This window comes from Eretmochelys imbricata, chromosome 1 (assembly GCF_965152235.1).
Source record: "Eretmochelys imbricata isolate rEreImb1 chromosome 1, rEreImb1.hap1, whole genome shotgun sequence".
NCBI lineage: Eukaryota > Metazoa > Chordata > Testudines > Cheloniidae > Eretmochelys > Eretmochelys imbricata.
Window position 1 is genome coordinate 43815235 of NC_135572.1, and position 23712 is coordinate 43838946.

The 23712-nt window shown below is 41.9% G+C and overlaps 1 protein-coding gene across 1 annotated transcript in view; it reads left to right on the forward strand.

Moving 5' to 3' along the window:
• Nucleotides 1–873: 873 nt before the first annotated feature.
• The window catches only part of TNFRSF19 (TNF receptor superfamily member 19), a 105697-nt gene continuing 82858 nt past the window's right edge, over nucleotides 874–23712 (forward strand). The window contains exons 1-2 of the mRNA XM_077806120.1: nucleotides 874–942; nucleotides 2707–2817. Coding sequence (XP_077662246.1) covers nucleotides 874–942; nucleotides 2707–2817 — 180 coding nt within the window. The remainder of the gene's footprint in view (nucleotides 943–2706; nucleotides 2818–23712) is intronic.

A 23712-nucleotide genomic window follows, 5' to 3' on the forward strand; every position in this document is an offset into this window, starting at 1 on the left:
CCCGATGTTTGAAGATGTTGGGTTTGGCAACAGAGTTGTAAAGCTGGTAGATTTTTTGTCAATAGAAAATATTTCACAGTTGCAATAAGAAAAACATTTCTACACTTGAGCCAACAAAAATGTGTCAATTTAATACAGTGTGTGCCTCTATATGCTTCTTAGATTCTAAAAATCTACAAGCAATATCCTGTAAACCTAATTTAAATTAGGTTTACAGGATATTTAACCTAATTTAACCTAATTTATTATTAGGATATTTAACCTAATTTATTATTAGGATATTAACCTAATTTAATTTATTATTAGGATATTTAACCTAATTTAACTGAACGAATCGCATTAACTTCAGTGGATTTTGGATCAGCCCCACCAAGCAATAGACTGGTTTATATGTCTATTTTCCTATATTTACTTGGCATCTTCCAGGTATGCAGCACACTTTAAGTCAGCTTCATACATTGGAAAACAGTTCTGTCAGTGAGTCTTGATGTTCTCCAGTTGCAGTTGAACAGCAATATCATATTGTTCTGTGCCTGTTCTGAGTATTTATTGAAGTGAATGGAAAAAACTGCATAGAAATTGAAATGATATATTGCCTTTTGTCTATATAGCCACTCATTCTAAAAACAAACAAACAAACCACAATTTGTAAATTAGGTATTTATTATTTTGGCTTTTAGGAATTATTTAGCTGAAACATTTGAGCAATGTTGACAAATATCTATTTCAGCACACTAAAGTATACTATAATGCTGAATTTTACATAAATAGTACATCTAAAGTAAACTCATTGTCCAACTTGGGGATTTTAAATACTTTCCTTTTTTCTTTTGATTTAGTTCTTCATAAGAGAGAGAGGTTTAACCCTAAGAAATGGGCATTGAAGGATTACAAAGACAAGATAAAATAGTGAAGATGCTTATACTATTATTAGTGTATTTGGTAAGTAAATAATGAGAACTTCCTTTTCTTCATCATGAATGTTGGAAAATAATTGCATAAACTAGTGAGGTGGAGTAATTTATATATTTTAATACAACTATTAATATACAGAATGCAGTATTTTGAGCATATCAGTTTAAGTCAATGACTATTCGTTATAGGCTCTTCCAGTTTAAAAATTACTCTATTCAAATTGCATGTGGCACATCTTTCCATCCCACTTTTCTGCCCCTCTGCCCCCCAAAAATCCACCTCTCTCTGAATATGCCCACATGAAGGATGGTTTGATTGGGCAGAATAAAACATATATCAGTTTAGTGCTTGTGCAACATGTCAGTCTATTGACTTCTGAAGTTGGAGCAAGGATCCTCAGGGTTACGCATGAGTACATCATTGATCACTGCTCAGTGCAAGGTGCCAGATTTAAGGCATAGGAGTCAAGTACTCACTCTATTTATGCAGAAAACAGCAACAGCACAATTGGCAGCAATGCAAGCTTCCACTGTCATTTCAGCGTGCCTGAACTCTGACCCAGAGAGACAATCTGTAGGAATGAAGATAGTTCAGTCTCCATAGCAGATTCATGCTTTGGCCTTACTGCTGAAACTACCAAACAGGGAGATAACTGAATGGCAACTGTAATGTGATGTGGATGCCCTTCCACTTGGAACTAGACTGACTACCAAAATCATCTTCCAGAATGTGCTTTTGATGAAAGTGATTAACTGGGCCTTAGTCATTTAATCAAAAAAGTGTGTGTGCACTTGAGACAGAATGGTAAATGTACTGAGTTTGATGCTGCAGTAGGATTTGCTCATGGAGACCCCTGCACCTCTGTAGGGTCCCACTGATTTTACTGAAACTGTGTAATGGTGTTTCTGCTTGTGGTGCAGATTGAAGCATCAGAGCTGTAGTTTCTAGTTTGGTCATAAGCTGGACTTAGAAATCGTGGAAGGTAGAAATTGCATCTCTATGTGTATTTAATGTTTTAAGCAAGAAAATAATTGTGTGAATATTAGTGCAAATTTTCAAAAAAAATTTTTTTTTTAGTGTTCGTCCTAAACTCTAGGTGCCATTGAAAATCTCTTTAAAAATGTATACTTAAATATACAGATTCTATTCTTTTTCCCTAATTACAATATCCAGATATACAGATGGTTTAAATAAATGAAACCCACTCTTGCAATTTAGAACAAATTAGAGGTATAAAAATATGGGCCAAAATTTTCAAAAATGAGTGCTGAAGTTAGGACATAAAACCATATTTAGACATCTGAATAAGTCGCCTGACTCTCTTTTTTTTTTTTTTCCCCCAAAAGTACTAGTCACCCACAGGTCCTATTGAAGTCAGTGGGAGTTGCTGTATGCTGAGCACTTTTGAAAATCAGGCCACTTATTTAGGCATCTAAATGTGAATTTAGGAGCCCAATGTTACACTCCAATATTTGAAAATTTTGGCAATATTCTAGAAAGATATTTCCACGGAGTTGGCATTAACCGAGCCATCTTGCTTACAGAAAAGACCTTTTCTCAAAGTGAATTTAAAATAAGAAATTATTATTTTAATATCATTTTTAAGTAGTATTAAGTAATAAGATTTGTGTTGGGTTAAAGTAGATATAATTATACATTCTATTTTAATTAATTTTATACGATTGTATAGTGTTTAAAATCAGTTATTTGGCCTAGATGTAAATATCCAGATTAACTATAAAGCATTATTGCTAATTTTTTTTAACTATTTGATTTTTTTTTTTTTTTAAGTTGAGTGAAGTAATTTGTGAGACGGGGGATTGCAGAGAGCAAGAGTTCAGGGACCATGCTGGAAACTGTATCCTCTGCAAACAGTGTGGACCTGGAATGGAACTGTCAAAGGTAGGTATGGGATATACTGCCATGTGACACTTTCTTGATTTTTTTTTTCACACATATATACACATATATGGTTAAAATAATCAATATCAGTTTATTCATGAAAGAACTTTTATGGGTTCAGCTTGTTGTCCACATGTATCACTTTATAAAAGTATGCAACTTTTAGTTCCTATACGTAACCCAAGCCTATATTCAGAAAATAGTGATGCCATGCAATACCCAAACAGCAATGATTAAGGCAATTTAATCAGGAACCATAAACATTAAACTGGTTTTTAAAGACATTAGAATTTTTTTTCATTTTTTTCTCCCTCATAGCACTACAGCATAAGAGTGTTGGGTGCCTTACCTGTGCATTTCTTATCTCAACACATTCAGATTTCTTTCAAGTGTAACCCTGTGTCTGAGTTTCCTGAGTTTATAATGCTTTATTGTGGAGTAGTTACAATATCTCTATAATATTTTTTTTACTTGTAAATTACTGATATATACTATCAACCTAACTCCATTTTAACATCCTTTTTCTCTGAGAATTTCCTTATTTTTTAAAAATTAAGACAAACACTGGGTTTCTTGTTTAAAGAGAATGCTACAATGTGATATTTCCAATGGATTTGAAGATATGTTATATAGTATAAATCTTAAAACATGTTTTTAAAATTTAACTTTTAAGGGTGAATTCATCAGGACATGAAAACAACATAAAGCAGCCAGGTTCCACTAGCTGGTTAAACCATATTTATAGCTGCTTTTCATGATAACAGAAAGCAAGTAGTGTGTACTGGTCTATCTGGATCTTAATTTGCAATTGACTTATTGATTTAGAGCACTGCCCGTGAGACCTGCACAGTCCCTGAGTCCCAGTGTCACTATGCTTTGAATTCCCCCAGCAGTGTTGCCTCAGTTCCTCCAGCAGGGCAGCCTCAGTGCTTCTACTTTCCCATGCATTCAGCTGCAATATCCAGCCACCTGCTCAAGGGGTGGAGGAACTTGATGGGGCCAGCAGTGAAAGAGAACAGTCCCAGCAGTGAGGGAGGGAGAGACTTGCTGAGGGACATCAGGCAGCTCCTCTCCCTCCTTTCCCAGGAGTCTCTGGCATCAGTTGTCCATCTGGGGGGAGGGGTGCTGATTAGCCAGCATTCCCCTGCGCCCAGGATTTATCTTGGAGCAGGAGCCATGTGGAGCCTCTTTCAGCTCTGCTCTAGCAACTGTAATAAGAATTTCCGTGTGTGTATATATAGCACATGAGGCAGTCTGCTTTAGTGCATGGTCTTGCAAATCCTTACTTATGTGAGTAGTCCTATTGAAGCAGTTGACTTGAATAGGACTTTGTGTGAGAAAATGTTTGCAGGATTAGTCTCAGATTATGATCTCTTTGGAGCATGTTACATAATCTTCTGTGATTTTTACAGAGCTATGCACAAATCTGACACTTTATAAATTATATTAATACATTTTTAAAACAAATTAATTATTAATGTAACCATTACTACTCTATTTTATATAGTGCAATAGATGTGCTTGCCACTTAAAAGGCAAATAAAAAAGACAAATTCCTGCTGTAATGAGTGTACAATCTAATTTAGGTTTAACAAAGAAAACTAAACAAAAATAGAATGGCCCTGGCTTATGACAGTAAACAGATCAAGCTATATGGTTTTGTTATATAGTCTTTCAAGTAGTTCCAAATGCTCAAGAGAGGCAATTAGTTTAGCGATGAACAAGTTACTATAACTGTCTGTTTGTACATATGCGTTATGACATTAACCATTCACTAATTGTATCAGTAAGCTTCATCAATACATCTAATTATAACTATATTATACAAATACATTAGAAGCAAGGGCTAGACAAAGAATAGAGTAGGCCCATCAATCAATGAGGATGGGAAGACAAAAACAGAAAATGCAGTAGTGGCCTGTGCCAAATCGTCTTTTGTTTTAGTTTTTACCAAAAATGTTAGCAGTGATCTTACAACTAACATAGTGAACATCAGCGTAAACAGGGTAGAACAAGTTAAGAATTACTTAGACAAGTTAGTCCTGGTTTACACTGGCAAGTTTCTGCACAGCAAAGCAGCTTTCTGTGGTGTAACTCCTGAGATGTACACACTGCCAAGCCACTCATGCTTTGCAGTGCTGTAAAAAAACCACCCCGACAAGAGGCGTACTACTTTCTGCACCCAGGCTACAGTGCCACAGTGCCAGTGTAGACACCCTGGTTGATTACAGTGCTGCAATTGGCTTCCGGGAGGTGTCCCACAATGCCTATTCTTGCCTCTCTGGTCATCAGTTTGAACTCTACTGCCCTGTCCTCAAGTGACCAACTGTGAGCCCCACCCCTTAAATTCCTTGGGAATTTTGAAAGTCCCCTTCCTGTTTGCTGAGTGACACATACAGTGGTCTCAGCGCATCTTTCTAGGTGATAATGCCTCCTCCACGCACCAGGCGTTCCCCAGTTTGCCTTGTGGTAGACGTTCCGTTGCTCCTTCGCTTTGACCCTGCACTGCAGTGTGTCTCTGTCATGGCCCCTTTCTGTCATGCATCGTGAAATCTGTCCATAGGTATCATAATTCCTATGGCAGGAGTGCAGCTGGGACTAGACAGCCTCCTCTCCCCAAATGTTGATGAGGTCCAGCAGCTCAGCATTGCTCCAAGCGTGATGTCATGATGCACTCCATGGCCTAAAACCAAGAATTGAAGGAGTGGCAGGACAGCGAGAAGAGGGACCAAAAGGAAAAGGCGGTCCCCCAGAACAAAGCCACAGAGCAGCTCTTAAACGTTATGAAGCACCAAGTGGACACGCTACTAGCACTGCAAACCGAGCAGCTCCGCGCCCACGTTCCCCTGCAGCTGCTGTCGCAAAACTCTTTCCCATGCGCCCCCCAGACACTGCCAACACACTCTTATCAACCTCCTGGCTCCATTCTGTACCCACTGCATTCCACTCCTGCCCAGTCACAGTCCAGGTGTGCGGACTTCCAGTACCCACTGCGCTCAACACCCGTCCCTCTGCAGTTTACCCCGCTGAAGTACAGTACCCGCTGTACCGTACTCCAAAGGACAAGGTTGCATATGATACCTGGACATACACAAATCTTTAACTGTCCCAGGACCCCACCTTCTACTGGGACCCTCCCTTCCCCCATCTCCCACAGTGCTGATGTGTTTGTTTTTTTTTCTGTCTCTCTCCTCCAGTTGTTGTTTTTTAATAAAATAATTGTTTTGGTTTGAAAGAAATCTTTATTCCATTAACTGAAAGCAAACAGAGCCCTGCAAAGCAACAGGCAATTTTCTTAAACCTTCACAGTGCATCATCTGCACCAATCACAATCGCCTCCTAACATTACAAGCACTGTACTCCTGAGCATAGTAACAAAAATTAGTGGCTTTCAGCTTCAAATTGCTGCCTCAAGATCTACCTGATCCTTATGGCCCCGCGCTGTGCCCCTCTAATAGCCCTGGTCTCTTGTTGTTCAAATTCAGCCTCCAGGCGCTGAGCCTCCGTGGTCCAGCCCTGAGTGAAGCTTTCACCCTTCCCTTCATAAATATTATGGAGCATATAGCATGCGGCTATAAGCATAGGAATATTGTCATCGGCCAGGTCCAGCCTCCCATATAGGCAGTGCCAGCGAGCCTTTAAATGGCCAAAAGCACACTCAACAGTCATTCTGCACTTGCTCAGCCTGTTGTTGAACAGCTCCTTGCTGCTGTCAAGCTTCCCCATGTATGGCTTCATAAGCCATGGCATTAAAGGGTAGGCAGGGTCTCCCAGGATCACAATGGGCATTTTGAATGCCCCACGGTGGTCTTCTGGTTTGGGAAGAAAGTCCCTGCTTGCAGCTTTCTGAACAGGCCTGTGTTTCCGAAGATGCATGCGTCATGCACCTTTCCGGACCAGGCTGCATTAATGTCTGTGAAATGCCCATGGTGATCCACAAGCACCTGGAGAACCATAGAGAAATCATAGAATCATAGAATATCAGGGTTGGAAGGGACCTCAGGAGGTCATCCAGTCCAACCCTCTGCTCAAAGCAGGACCAATCCCCAATTAAATCATCCCAGCCAGGGGTTTGTCAAGCCTGACCTTAAAAACTTCTAAGGAAGGAGATTCTACCACCTCCCTAGGTAACGCATTCCAGTGTTTCACCACCCTCCTAGTGAAAAAGTTTTTCCTAATATCCAACCTAAACCTCCCCCACTGCAACTTGAGACCACTACTCCTTGTCCTGTCCTCTTCTACCACTAAGAATAGTTTAGAACCACCCTCTTTGGAACCACCTCTCAGGTAGTTGAAAGCAGCTATCAAATCCCCCCTCATTCTTCTCTTCTGCAGACTAAACAATCCCAGTTCCCTCAGCCTCTCCTCATAACTCATGTGTTCCAGACCCCTAATCATTTTTGTTGCCCTTGGTTGGAATCTCTCCAATTTATCCACATCCTTCTTGTAGTGTGGGGCCCAAAACTGGACACAGTACTGCAGATGAGGCCTCACCAATGTCAACTAGAGGGGGACGATCACGTCCCTCGATCTGCTCGCTATGCCCCTACTTATACATCCCAAAATGCCATTGGCCTTCTTAGCAACAAGGGCACACTGCTGACTCATATCCAGCTTCTCATCCACTGTAACCCCTAGGTCCTTTTCCTCAGAACTGCTGCCTAGCCATTCGGTCCCTAGTCTGTAGCTGTGCATTGGATTCTTCCGTCCTAAGTGCAGGACCCTGCACTTATCCTTATTGACCCTCATCAGATTTCTTTTGGCCCAATCCTCCAATTTGTCTAGGTCCCTCTGTATCCTATCCCTGCCCTCCAGCGTATCTACCACTCCTCCCAGTTTAGTATCATCCGCAAATTTGCTGAGAGTGCAATCCACACCAACCTCCAGATCATTTATGAAGATATTGAATAAAACCGGCCCCAGAACCGACCCCTGGGGCACTCCACTTGACACCGGCTGCCAACTAGACATGGAGCCATTGATCACTACCCGTTGAGCCCAACAATCTAGCCAACTTTGTACCCACCTTATAGTGCATTCATCCAGCCCATACTTCTTTAACTTGCTGACAAGAATACTGTGGGAGACCGTGTCAAAAGCTTTGCTAAAGTCCACCCCCCGACACAAATTCACTCCACCCCCCCACACAAATTCACTCTCCTGCTGGTGATAGCCCATCCAAAGTGACAACTCTTTACACAATGTGCATGATAATCAAGTTAGGCCATTTCCTGCACAAATCCAGGTTCTCTCACTGCCTCACCCCCCTCCAAAAACCCACCCCCATACACACACAAACTCACTCTCCTGCTGGTAATAGCTCATCCAAACTGACCACTCTCCAAGTTTAAATCCAAGTTAAACCAGAACATCTGGGGGGGGGGTAGGAAAAAACAAGAGGAAATAGGCTACCTTGCATAATGACTTAGCCACTCCCAGTCTCTATTTAAGCCTATCACCAGCAGGAGAGTGAATTTGTGTTGGGGGGTGGAGGGTGAGAAAACCTGGATTTGTGCTGGAAATGGCCTAACCTGATGATCACTTTAGATAAGCTATTACCAGCAGGACAGTGGGGTGGGAGGAGGTATTGTTTCATATTCTCTGTGTATATATAAAGTCTGCTGCAGTTTCCACGGTATGCATCCGATGAAGTGAGCTGTAGCTCACGAAAGCTCATGCTCAAATAAATTGGTTAGTCTCTAAGGTGCCACAAGTCCTCCTTTTCTTTTTGCGAATACAGACTAACACGGCTGTTACTTTGAAACCTATCTTTAAGTACGTAGAAGATTATAAAGTGATAAATTGTTCTCCTCATCCACTGAGGGCAGGACAAGTAGTAATAGGCTTAAATTGCAGCAAGGGAGATTTAGGTTAGACATTAGGAAAAACTTTCTAACTGTAAGAGCAGTTAAGCACTGAAACAAATTATTTAGGGTGGTTGTGGAATCTCCCTTATTGGAGGTTTTTAAGAACATGATAGACAAACACCTGTCAGGGATGGTCTAGGGGTAATAATTAGTCCTGGCTTAGCGAAGGGAATTGGACTAGATGGCCTATCAAGGTCCCTTCCAGTCCTATATTTCTATGATTCTGTATAATACTGTTGAATAGTAGCATCTGGAAATAAACACATTATATCAGTTTATGGCAGAACTAAGGTTTTTTAAATGTACTTGTATTTGTAAAGTGAGAAATATATTGATAATTTGAAAACTGTACAGTTATAAATTCTGTATACAATACATTTTCACATAAAAATGTTATAACACTATTTAATTATAAGAAATACATGTGATACTTGAAATATTTTAAGCTTTGACAAGATTTTGAGGCTAGGTCACATGAAAAAGACATGAATTGTATGTACATGTTATTTTAAAAATATATTAAATTGCACTTAGTGAGCTGTATTTCTTAGACATCCCCAGAGATACATTATATAAGTTACTATCGGGAACTTTATCTGTCTCCAGAGGGGAAAACTATATTGCCAGAATATATCATGCATATATGATGACAAAATTATTAATGACTTATAGAGAAAGTGTTGTGTGTAAAAAGTATAAGACATACTGGATCATTATGACAAGGAAGTTAGTGCACGTATATAAGAATAAAAATGTTACCCTAAGCATCCAAAACAACAGTTCTCAAATATACTGGCATGGATTCTTCTAATCATGTGGAGTCCTATTGATTTCAGTGGGACTCAGCACTAGTGCATCAGTTTCTAGGGTCAACCTTAGGTCTAAGATTTCAGAAAAAAATTGTACAATGTATTGTAGTTGGCAATTGCATTGTAGAGATAATGCTTTGTGATCAACTTTTAATTTGTACATGTACTGATTTTTGAAAATGAAATACATTTTAATGTTGCAATAACAAAAGCAAAAAATATGTTAATTGTCCTTTCTTATTTTAAAAGGTTTAAAAAACACTAGGAAAAATCTAGAGTTGTTATGCTAGAGGAGCTGATAAAACCTTCAAAAAGTATGAAGACTTCAAAATATCAGCTTCTCCATTCAAACTTGCCTGCATAAATAATAGCTATATATAACAAATAGGATATTAAAGAGACAACACTGACTTGAAATCTAGCAAATGTTAAATTATAGTTTAAAAAATAGTTTCAAATACTGTTCTGTTCAGGTAGTTGGATCACTCCTATCACCATGACATCTGAGCACCTTCCAGAATTAGGAAGTTAAATAAGGAAACTAAAATCTATCAAATGTAGTTCCACTCCATTTCCTCCTATTTCACAATGGAAAATGTTGTGGGAAGTTCTATAAAGTTATGTACATGCTCATTTTATTTTTCAAATAAGCAAATGTTATATGTTCTGTTCTTAGGTAAGACAATGTAAAAATGTACTTTCATTTGGGCCGGAGTGTTGTGGGATTTGTGATGGTACTTGGTTTCCGTAGGAGAAAGTTCTGTAGTCTGGAGCCAGGCCCCCAAAAATCCCTGTCTCCTGTATAGATTCATTTCACCCTTTATGGTGGACAATTGCATTGTTCCTAAGGAGTGGGGCTATTGAGGACAGTCATGGTTCCAAAGGATAAAGTGGTTTTTTAGGTATGCTGGGCCCAGACCATTTAGTGCTTTGAAAATAAGGATTGAGAACTTAAATTTAACAAAGTGTTCTATGGAGAGTCAGTGAAAAGAACAGAGTAATGGAGTAATATGCTGTCAGTAATGAGGTGTACTGCTGCATTCTGCATCATCTTCAGTTTTTTCAAGTTTGTTGTTTCTTCAAACCCATATAAACTAACTTGTAATCCTGAGAGTATACAAAGGTATGTGTTTGTCATGGCCAGATCAGCAGCAGCTATGAGGCACAGTCTCTTAGCCAGTTAGAGATAACAGTAGAAAGCATTTTTCTTGGATACTGCTATAAAATGGCTTAGCATCAATGAGCAGTCTACAGAATTGCCAAACTGCAGATTGTCTCAACAATCTGTGAGTTTACATTTTGGGGCTGTATCTATGGAAGCCAGCTCTTTCAAGATGTTTTCCCTCTGCCTTCAAACTCCTCTGTCTTTCTGGTATTCAACTTTAGCCAGCCCTGTCTCATCCAGATGCTGACTCACAGCCAGACATTAGGGTAACTTGGTGACTGTTCAGTGTAGGTTGCAAATGACAGTTGTGTGTCTTCTGCATATTGTTAATGCTTGACTCTGAGAAGTTTTACCATTTCTCCCAGTTGCTGCTATGACCGATGTGATGCTATGGAATCATGGACTATTCAAAGACTATAGTATCAACTTTATAAATGTTATATGTATCTTTATGGGCTGGTTACTGATTGTGTTCCTGGATAAATCAGTAAAATAAGGTATACTTCCTGCAGGAACTAAAGTCAATTGGGGTAAGGGGGAGAGGTGTGGAATTCATGCAAATCTCCAATTCTGAAACAATGTGGGAAGCAAGGGCTTTGTACTGTTTCCCCCTGGGGTGAAACTTCACAGATTGGAATGACTTGGTTCAAAGATTTAAGAAGGCAAAGAACTTGACATTGTACAAAATAGCAACCCTGACATGGGGAAAGGGTCACTCATGCCATCTGAGAACTGACAGGTATAAGACTTTGACCAACAGAACCAGGACCTGCAAGTGGACCTGAAGTATTTTAGAACCTACCTACCAGGGTCTCCAGGTGATCGATGGGTAACCTGGTAAAGTAGGTGCGATATAAGCTATTTGTTCTTTTTTTAAATTATGTTTTCTCTTAAATGCATTTGTTCTGAATAAATAGTACTTTGTTTTGTGGAAGCTACTTGGTTGCTGGTTTGCCCTAGGGAGAAGAGAACTGCAGGTGCTGAACTGAAGTCAGACCTGCTGAGGCGATCACAGTGAATTGCAGGGGTATGTAGCAAAGACCCTGGACTAGTGGAGAGAATCATGGGATTCTGTCCCTAAAAAGATGATGGCTGGAAACCTAAGACCTAGATGGGTGGCCCTAAAGGAAAACATGTGGTGGTCATGGGTGCAGTTAACCCAGGATCTGTGACTGCTGCATGTAAATATTGGATAGAACCAGAGAAAGAGTTAATCCCTGTGGCGCATGAAGGGCCTGGCGGCATAGATGCTGTTTCCCAATACTGCTATCTCAGCACTTGAGAAAGGATTCAGAACATTTATGAGCATTGCCTGGATCTCTTCCTCCCTCAGGTAAGATATGGCATCCTGTGGAGAACCATATCTAATGTTGCAGAGAGGTCCAGGGGTCTGGACATTTGCCTTAACACTATAAATTATTATCTTAGGGCAATGTTATGTCTATTCTGAATTTTGGCCTGAAACCAGGTTATGAGAGGTCTATGATAGTGGCTGTGGAAACATATGTTTGAAGGCATTTTTGTGCAAGCTTATTATGAAGCTTGCACAGAAACGGGTGATAGACTGGGCTGTAGTTGGCTATGTCTGTTGCATCTAGCCAAGGTTTCTCCACAGTTGTTCTAACTGTAGTAAGGCTTTGATGTAGGAAGGAAGATTACATCTACAAATGAAGTATTAGCAATGTCAGCCAACAGATTTGTTAATGATCTTTTTTACTAACTAAGAAGGGCAGGGACCTCATTTTCAGTTGCCTCTCTATGTCCAACATTTCAGGCTGAATTCATTAAATGAAAGCAGTCTTTTTATGGGATCCAGAATCATACATCCTGTCAGGCTCTCCTGGATGTGGGTGATCATTTCAGTTAAGATAGTCGCAGCACATAATGGTGAGTTCTGCTGTAGGCACTCCAGGGTAGTGAAGCAGATCACCACTGTGTATGGTTCTTTTCTGTTTTGGTAGCTTCTGCAGAGATGGAGAAGGATGTATTGCAGGCCAGGAAATCAGTATATATGTAGGTCTAGAGGGAGTGTTTTGATCTGTTTCCTTCTTAGAATTGCATTATCATTTTCTTTCCACCATATTCTCTTTCACACTCGTGTGGCTTCAGTAATATATGCATAGTTCTCAAAACATCTCTCCCCTGTTGCTATTTTACATGCCTACACAGAGGGAAGCTTTACTAAGCTGAATCTAAGTTTGTGGACACGTGTTCTTGAATGTGCATTACATTTTAAGAACGTTAGTTAAAAATGTCATATAGACTTTTTGATGCCATCTTGAGTCCCCAGCCCTAATATCTAATGGGGGTTGTTGGAAGTTCCTGATGGGCCAAACTAGGTTTTGTCAGGAGCCAGAGAGCTAAATGAGGCTTGTCAGGGAATAAAATGACTACTAAAAATTGTGAAGGGTTGGGAGTAGCCCTGATGAGCATTCTTAAGGCTTGTGTGTGGTTGGGAAGCTAGACAAGTGCTTTAAGCTTCACAGGGAGGGTCCAGTGAGTCTTCTCCCCTCCTCCCCCATGGACCTCAGGAGAGTCACAAAAAGAGGAAATGCCTCTCCGTGGTCACCTCCCTGCAAATACTCTGTTCTTCAACCCCTTACCCTCATTGCAGAGCTTCTGAGGCTTGCAGGAGCAAAACTCCCTTCCTACAGATCTTAGGAGATGCTCAGTAGCGTTCAGGGTGGTGGTGGGAGGTGTTAGGAAAGAAGGAGTTGAGGAGGCCCAGTCCTTGTCTATACTACAAGTCACGCCGACAATCAGAAACTTGTATAATTGCATTGCTTGTACATTTCACACAACTCTCCTTCTGTTGGCAGAGCGAGTCCACAGTTGGAGCTCTAGCATTGACAGAGAGAGCAACACACTGTGGATAGCTATCCCACTGTGCTATTTGCCACCTTCTGCAGCTAGGAATAGTGGGAAGGTGGAATGGATCACAATGTATCATGGGTGTGGGCTCAACATCCCATGATGCAGTTTTTTCTGTCCCATCATTCCAGGGGCTTCCAATTGCGTTTCACTGCATTTTTAACAGCCCCTGTTTACTATGCGTTTCTGCCTGAAAGGATGGATACCACACTTCTTTCTATTGTTGTGGTAGCTGTTATGAACACATTGCGGATGGTCATGCTTCCAATATGAACAGGAATCAGAGTTGTTTGACCTGCTGTGTGCCATGAAAAGAAACAACACCAGATTATTTTTGACACTCATTGAGCAACTGCACACGGTGGACTGTCGCTTTTGAGCTTGGGAAACAAGCACTGAGCGGTGGGATCGCATTGTTATGCAGGTCTGGGATGATAAGTGGCTGCATAACTTTTGGATGCAGAAAGCCACCTTCCTGGAAGTGTGTACAGAACTCACCTGAGCACTGCAGTGCAAGGACACCAAAATGAGAGCTTGCCCTCTCAGTGGAGAAGTGCAAGGCGATCGCTGTTTGGAAGCTGGTGACTGCAGACTGCTACAGGTCAGTTGCGAATCAGCTTGGAGTTGGGAAATCGACCAGTGGGGCTGTGTTAACGCAGGTGTTTAGGGCCATTAGTTGCATCCAGTGACGAAGACTGTGACTCTTGAAAATGTCCATGAAACACCGGATGACTTTGTGGCAATGGAATTCCCTAACTGAAGAGGGGCGATAGATGGAATGCAGATTCAAATTTTGGCCCTGGACCATTTTGCGACAGAGTACATCAATAGAAAGGGGTAGTTCTCTATGGTATTTCACTGACATCAATGCATGCGGAAAGGTGCATCTTCAGGAACACTGTACAGAAAGCTACAAGCAGGGACTTTCTTTCCAAACCAAAAGATTCCAGTGCGGGATGTTGAAATGCCCATAATGATCCTGGAACACCCAGTATATCTCTTATTCCCATGGCTCATGAAGCCTTACACGAGAAACCTAGACAGCAGCAATGAGCGCTTCAACAATAGGCTGAGCAGGTACAGAATGACCATGGAATGTGCCTTTGGCAGATTAAAAGCATGCTGGAGCTGCCTTTATGACAGGTTATACCTAAATGAGGAAAACATTCCCATAGTCATAGCAGCCTGTTGCATACTCTATAATACTTGTGAGGCTAATGCTGAAAAGTTTTTCCCAGGGATGGAGCACTGAGGCAGATCACCTTGCTGCTGATTTTGAGAAATTGATTTTGAGCAGCCAGATACCAGGGCTATTAGAGGGGCACAATGGGGGGCTATTTGAATCAAGGAGGCTTTGAGGCACCATTTTGACAATGAGCTCCAGTAATGTGTCTTTCCATAAAGCATTTTGTCATGCTTTGTTAACTTGCCACCTTGCATGAAAATGTTGATGATTCCTGATCATGATTTGAAATCAGCAAATGATCAAATTCCCACTGTGTACTAATTCCAGCAGCAACCACCGTGTGTGGAACACAAATAAAGATTGGTTATCTTTCAGAAAGTATGTTTTTATTAAATTCCAATTAAGAACACACAAGGCTTGGTGGGAAGAGAGAGAACAATGAAGGGCAGTGTAGGCTCTTATAGCTGTGTGTAACTCCAGCTATCGTTTTGGAACCTGTCCATAGGGATGGAGTGAACGGGGTACCAGCAATTTGCAAGGAATGTTTGGGAAGGGCATGAAAAGCAGTTCTGTATCGGCTACAAGGGGGCTGAGCACGCATTAATTCTGCCTGCAGCGTGATTAGAGATTTCAGCATCTCTATTTGCTCCTCCAGCACTTTTATCATCTGCTCCTGGCCCATTAAAATTCGTTCCTGACTCTCCTTTCTGTCCTACCTGTCTATTTTATACTTTTCTTTTAAAGTCTCTCTCCATGACCTGTGTTCTTGTTTTTCGGCCTCTGAGGGTTGAAGTACCTCTCAAAACATGTTCTCCGTTCTCCTCCTTGGTTGCTTCCTTATCCGGCAGAGGCACTCTGCCAGTGTGTAGGCAGTTCCTCTGAAGGCCACATCTGCAGAAGCACAAGAAACAATAAACAGAAGCATGATTGTTAGTGTATGTACAGCATTGAATCATTATAGTAAAATGCACCTTTTTTAAATAGTAACCAGTTTCTCACGGTCCCTTGGCAAGTACACAGCTTGGCGAATGCCCTAAACATGGTGAGTTCGGCCCAGGGCTGGGGGTTGTTCAACGTAGGGCAAAGGGTCTCTGTGGTTTTTTTTAAGGGGATCACTGCAGGCGACTAGAGACAATATTGTAAATTCTGCCACCATTTTCCACAGGTGGAGGTCATTGAAGCTGATATCTCACTCTTGAAGGTAAGCAAAGATTTAAAGGTGCATCTCTTGCATGCGTGCAGCTTCAGACTGGGTCCCTATGCTGCTTGCCAGTGTGCTGCTTTGATCCCTGCATAAGTGATTGCTGATTGTGGTGGGAAAGTTTCCTACAATGCGGGAAGGAACAAAGTAGCTCTGACAAGAAACCTTCAGCAGAGGATTGGCAAATACCTCCAGGAGTGTTTCCTCGAGATCTCTCTGGAGGATTCCTGTGAAATCTTGGTGTGCATTAACACTGTTCCGTCACACTGCATAGCCGCACAAGGGAATGTGAAGCACAGGCAAACACAGCTAGTCTTCTACATTTCTATCCCTTCACCCACTTCTAGAATATACAAAGCAAAGGACAGCTCTACCTCATATAACCGAGCAGCAACAACTCAAAAATATCACTTAACAGAGCTCCCCTCTCCTGCATCATGCATACCAAAGATGGACTGCTGGGACTAGCTAGACCCCTCCAGAGTGGAAAGCAGGTCCTGACTTATCGTGCTACCGGACGACCCTCCCATGTGCTCTGTATCATCCTCCAACTTGACCTCCTCATCCATGACTTCATCCTTGGAGTTGAGTCCACTGTCTCCAGCCCTGCTGATGTATCCATGAGGCTCTTGGTGGTAGAGGTGGAGTTGCCGCCGAAGACTGCATCCAGCTCCTTATAGAAGTGGCAGATCTTCGGCACAGCTCCAAAGCAATGTTTGTTTCCCTTGCCTTCTGGTATGCATGCCTCAGCTCCTTCATCTTTGCACGGCACTGATGTGTGTCCTATTCATAGTCCTTACCTAACATGTCACAAGAAATCTGACTGTAGGTTTTGAAGTCCCTGCAACTGGAGCGGAGCTGGGACGGTACAGCCTCCTCTCCCCACAGCGCCAGCAAATTCAACAACTCAGGCATTCTCCAAGCGGGGGAGCATTTGCTGCTTGGAGTTGCCATGATCAGCTGGTAAGATCAGATGTGAGCTCTCCATGCCAAGTAAACAGGAAATGGGAATTTCAAAAATTCCTGGGCCTTTAAAGTGGGAGAGGCAGAAGCCTGTGTAGCTGGGTTCAGGGCAGCAGAATGCTGACCATACCAGTCAGGATGGACATTATGGGACATCGCTTGGAAGCCATGTACGTGACATAACCAAATGCAGCGTCTACACCAGTGGCGGGCACCTGCGGCCCATCAGGGTAATCAGCTGGCGGGCTGCAAGACAGTTTGTTTACATTGGCATGGCCACCCGCAGTTACCAGTGGCCGCAGTTCGCCACTGGCAGTTTGGCAAGTGGGCTTCCCACAGCTCCCATTGGTAAAATATCCCTAGGGAGACACCGCTATTTACCTCACTCCAGTCTGAAAACTGACCATTTATTCCTACCCTTTGTTTCCTATCTTTTAACCAGTTACTGATCCATCAGAGGACCTTCCTTCTTGTCCTCTGACTGCTTACTTTGCTTAAGAGCCTTTGGCGAGGGGCCTTGTCAAAGGCTTTCTGAAAATCGAAGTACACTGTATCCATTGGCTCACCTTTGTCCACATGCTTGTTGACCCCCTTAAAGAATTCTAATAGATTGGTGAAGCATGATTTCCCTTTTCCAAAAACCATGTTGACTCTTCCCCAACAAATCGAGTTCATCTATGTGTCTGACAATTCTGTTCTTTACTATAGTTTCAACCAATTTGCCCAGTACTGAAATTTAGGCTTACAGGCCTGTAATTGCCAGGATCGCCTTTGGAGCCTTTTTAAGAAATTGGCATCACACTAGCTATCCTCCAGTCACCTGGTGCAGAAACTGATTTAAAAGATAAGTTACATACCACAGTTAGTAGTTCTGCAATTTCATAGTTGATTTCCTTCAGAACTCTTGGGTGAATACCATCTGGTCCTGATAGCTTATTACTGTTAAATTTATCAGTTTGTTCCAAAACCTCCTCTAATGATACCTCAATCTGAGAGAGTTCCTCAGATTTGTCACCTAAAAAGAATGGATTAGGTTGAGGAATCTCCCTCACATCCTCAGCCATGAAGACCAATGCAAAGAATTCATTTAGTTTCTCCACTGTGACCTTATCCCCCTTTGGCATCTTGATTTCCAATGGCCCTAGCAGGCTTCCTGCTTCTGATGTACTTAAAAAATAATTTTGCTGTTACTTTTTGTGTCTTTGGCTAGCTGTTCTTCAAATTCTTTTTTGGCCTTCCTCATTATATTTTTACACTTCGCTTGCCAGAGTTTATGCTCCTTTCTATTTTCCTCAATAAGACTTAACTTTAATTAAGTAACCTTTGACACTGTGCCATAGATCTTAATAAGAGGAGTCCAGTAAAGTAGAGTTTTACAGCGGTGGGGTGATCTATGAAGTGGCAAAAACATATTACACTTATTGAATTCTGTTGAACATCTTTGGTTTTAGAGCGTGGTCTCTTTTCCAGTATGCTTCAAATTTGATAGAAAAGGTATGCTACTCTGCACCTAGCTGTAACCTTACCCATATAAAGACTAATGTACTCTTTTCATTAATTTCAGAGTGAAGCCAAAATCAGAATTAAAAATGGAAACTCAGTTGCAATCCTTATCTATGGTCAAGCAGTTGCAACTATACAATTGCTCCTGTACTATTGTAGAACTGACTATACACTGTGCTTTCAAATGCACTGAGTAAGCAAACTGGAAAAAAAAAACCCTTGTCTCCTCTAATTTGAGCTACAGTAATTGTAGTTTAACTTGTAAAAATAGTAGGTTTGGGGAAAAAATGAGAGAAATGTGATTTTAAGTTGTCCCTTTTTTAAATAGAATTGTAGCTCTCAGTATTAACAAAAATTACTACACCGTGTATAGAAAAGGAGTACTTGTGGCACCTTAGAGACTGACAAATTTATATGAGCATGAGCTTTTGTGAGCTACAGCTCACTTCATCGGATGCATGAAGTGAGCTGTAGCTCACGAAAGCTTATGCTTAAATAAATTTGTTAGTCTCTAAGGTGCCACAAGTACTCCTTTTCTTTTTGCGGATACAGACTAACACGGCTGCTACTCTGAAACTGGTACACTGTGTATGCGAAACCAACTTTTTAAACTGCTTATAGCTTATTTTTATTCTTTTACTCATGGTTGGCCAAGAGCACTTCCAGTTTCACAGCCTTCCCTTTGGTCTCGTTACATACCTAGGGTGCACGAAAAGTTCTCACAGTAGTAGCAAACCAGACGCGACACCAGGTTTTTTCATACCTGGATGACTGGCTCCTGGTAGGCCAATCTCATTAGGAAGTCATAGCAGCAGCAGGTTCTTTTTGGTACCTTCTTGATACCTTAGCTGTTGCATAAATGCAGGGAAGTCCGTTTTGTCACCCACTAGGACAATAACATTTGTAGGAGAATGGCAGCACTCAGCCTCTGCGAGATCCTTTCTCTGCACAGACAGATTTTATGTGATGTGCAGCTTGATCCCTTGCATCAGCCACAAACTGTGGTGTGCCAGTGTTTCTCTGTTAGGTCACATGCACCTATGTTAACATCGTTCACCAGACTTTACTTATGGTGCCTTCAAACTTGGCTACACTGCACCTGCTGACCAAACAGGAATCGCATTGTCTCCCACCATGACTGTTCTCACCAGAGTTCTCACCTCCCTTGCTTGGTGGTCCAACCCAAGCAAAGTCATGGTGGGGACTTGTTTCAGCCCTCTCATACCAAAGGCCACCATCCTGACAGATGCCTCCCTTATGGAGTGGGGCACTCACCTGGACTACCATATTGCTCAGGGTACCTGGATCATAAACTTTCTGGAAATGAGAACAGTCTGTCTTGTGTGCAAGACCTTCCTTTTCCTCATTCTCCTCATACACTTGCTCCATGTACAGGTAATATTAGACAATATCACCACAATGGTGTATATAAATAGGGAGGAGCAAGATCCCGTCTCCTATGCCTAGAAGCGGTCAGGCTTTGGAACTGGTGCATCAGAAACAACATTACAATACAGGCCACATATCTCCCAGGTGTACACAACTCCCTGGTAGACAAATTAAGCAGAAGTTTATCTGCAGACCACAAATGGGAGATCCACATCACAGTTTTAACCAACATATTCACATAATGGGGAGCTCTGCTATGGGACCCCTTTGCATCCCATACAAATAAAAAGCTTCCCATGTATTGCTCCAAGGAAGCTATAGGCCACGATTCCCAGGTCAACACTCTCCTGCTTCCTTGGATGGATGGTCTCAGATACGCCTTTCCTCCCATCTCTCTACTACTGCGAATTCTATGGACGATCGGTTGCAACAGAGCCACCACCATCCTCCTAGCACCCAGCTGGCCAAGACATTTCTGGTTCATGGAACTCTCAATGGTGTCCACATGCTCACCTATCAGGATGTGCCCATTTCAGGATTTCCTAACTCAGGCAGGGGGTGGGGGGGAGGGAGCTCAAGCACCCCAACCTTTGCTCATTCCGGTATTTGGATGGGTGTTGGAAATAGAATGTTCAGGTTTCACATCTGTTCAGGAAATCCTTAACCAAGATAGAAAGGATTTTACTAGAGCCTGCTACCTGGCTAAATGGTGACGCACTTTGGCCTGGACATGTCACCACCAACAATCGCTAGATGCCATAGGTATTCTAGTTATCCTAGACTATCTCCTCTCCTTAAGAACTTCAGGTCTAGCACTTAATTTGCTGCAAGTACACTTAGGGTATGTCTATACTACCCGCCAGATCGGCGGGCAGCAATCTATCCAGCGGGGGTCAATTTATTGCGTCGTCGACCCCCGAGTGCTCTCCCGTTGACTCTGGTACTCCACCAGGGCGAGAGGCACAGGCGGAGTCGACGGGGGAGTGTCAGCAGTCGACTCACCACAGTGAAGACACCATGGTGAATAGATCTAAGTACATCGACTTCAGCTACATTATTCACGTAGCTGAAGTTGTGTAACTTAGATCAATTCCCCCCCCCGCCATGTAGACCAGACCTTAGTAGCAATTAATGCCTTCCTCCGGCAGAGGGACAATTTGTCTTTACACATCTGGCTCCTGTGAGACTTGTGAGGTGCTTGATCAGGACTTTGCCACTGGTCATTATACCTGTACCTCAATGGGATCTCAACTTTGTCCTGTCAACATTCACAGGTCCACCCTTTGAACTGCTCTCCGACCCAGTACCCATGAGGCTGCTGGTTCCTCAGGTATCCAGGGCATGATTAAGCCTAAGACTATAAAGTCTTAGGCTCCGAGAGGTAATCAGTACCATCAACAGAGTGAGGCAGCAAGAAGAGTACTGCCTCTTCTCACTCAGTACCTAAGAAGATGATGGAGATGATGATCTCCAATACTTGCAAGGCCATAGACCTTTTTCTCCAATTGGACCTGCAACTGAACATTCAAAAATCCACCTTACCCCCCTATGCAAAACTTTGAATTCATAAGAGCTCATTTTGATTCAGTAGCAGCAAGAGCCTACCTCCCAATGCACAGATTCATGGCCCTATTCAACATAGTCAATACAATCCAGATCAGCCTTCAAACTATGGGCCAGAACTGTCTTCAGCTATTGGGACATATAGCAGCTAGTACTTTCATTATGGATCATGCAAACTGTGAGTGTGATGCCTTCCGGGTGGCTCAGGACCGTTTATTCACTGAACAGACACAGTCTAACTACACTGCTTTCCATACCCATCTTCATAAAGGAATCTCTCAATTGGTGGAAATACCCTCACAATGTTTGTGCAGGAGTCCCTTTCACTTGCCCTCCCCCAGCAATTATAATGACAGATGCATCCCTGTTGGAATGGGGAATGCATCTGGACACCCACACAGCCCAGGGTAGGTGAACATCTCAGGATAACACTCTGCACATCAACCTCCAGGAACTCAGTGCAGTCAGATACGCCCATCTCCAGTTTCCACTACTAATCAATTGGCAAGGAGGGGCAAGATAACACTCCCTCTGTGCCAAGACTGTCAAACTTTGGAATTGGTGCATATGCATTCAGATTATCATCACAGCATCTTACTTCCCAGAAGTTCAGAATGTGACTGTGGACACACTCAGCAGGCATTGTTCTCAAGATCATGAGTGTGAGATAGATTCCATTATACTTCACTACATATTGCAACAATGAGGCACACCTCAAATAGACATGTTTGTCATGGTAGTAAACAAGAAATATGCTCAGTTCTGCTTCAGAGGTGGGCTGGGTCACCAATCCTTTGGGGATGCTTTTTTACCTTCAGTAGTCGTTGGGTCTACTGTACATGTTTTCCCCTAAATGCCTCTAATAGCCAAAGTTCTACTCAAAATAAAAAAAGGACAAAGATAGAGTTATTCTAATAGTCCCAACCTAGCCCACACAAACATGGTTTCCTTACCTGATACGTCTGGCTGTTTATTTACCTTTTGCAGCGTGCTAACAGATAAAGACGGAAGCACTCAGAAGATAAGACCCCTTCCTTGTCCTATCTTAATTTTTTTAATAAACATAGCCATTTAGATTATTCAGATTATAACAAGTCACCATTAATGCAAACAAAAAGTACATTTAGTGACAGTAAAGATTGCATTAGGACACACCCTTTCCATCCAGAACATGAATATCAGGAGTGAAAGGAAGAGTCTCCTGTAATCCTTACCACCTCCATATTACCTACAACATTGGTCCCAGGACCAATCCTATTGAACTTATTCATAAATGATCTGGAGAAAAGGAGTAAACAGTGAGGTGGCAAAGTTTGCAGACGCTACTAAACTGCTCAAGATAGTTAAGACCAAAACAGACTGTGAAGAACTTCAAAAAGATCTCACAAAACTAAGTGATTGGGCAACAAAATGGCAAATGAAATTTAATGTGGATAAATGTAAAGTAATGCACACTAGAAAAATAACTCCAATTATACATACAATATGATGGGGGCTAATTTAGCTACAACTAATCAGGAGAAAGATCTTGGAGTCATCGTGGATAGTTCTCTGACGATGTCCACGCAGTGTGCAGAGGCAGTCAAAAAAGCAAACGGAATGTTAGGAATCATTAAAAAAGGGATAGAGAATAAGACGGAGAATATCTTATTACCCTTATATAAATCCATGGTACGCCCACATCTTGAATACTGCTTATAGATGTAGTCCCCTCATCTCAAAAAAGATATACTGGTATTAGAAAAGATTCAGAAAAGGGCAACTAAAATGATTAGGGGTTTGGAACGGGTCCCATATGAGGAGAGATTAAAGAGGCTAGGACTTTTCAGCTTGGAAAAGAGGAGACTAAGGGGGGGCTATGATAGAGGTATATAAAATCATGAGTGGTGTGGAGAAAGTGAATAAGGAAAAGTTATTTACTTGTTCCCATAATATAAGAACTAGGGGCCACCAAATGAAATTAATGGGTAGCAGGTTTAAAACAAATAAAAGGAAGTTCTTCTTCACTCAGTGCACAGCCAACCTATGGAACTCCTTGCCTGAGGAGGTTATGAAGGGTTTAAAAGAGAAGTAGGTAAATTAATGGAGGTTAAGTTCATTAATGGCTATTAGCCAGGATGGGTAAGGAATGGTGTCCCTAGCCTGTGTTTGTCAGAGGGTGGAGATGGATGGCAGGAGAGAGATCACTAGATCATTACCTGTTAGGTTCACTCCCTCTGGGGCACCTGGCATTGGCCACTGTCAGTAGACAAGATACTGGGCTGGATGGACCTTTGGTCTGACCCAGTATGGCCATTCTTATGTTCTTATTGTCAATTACTCGCTCACTCCAACACTCCCATATGACTTTCACTTGCATCTAAAAGCACTAAATACAC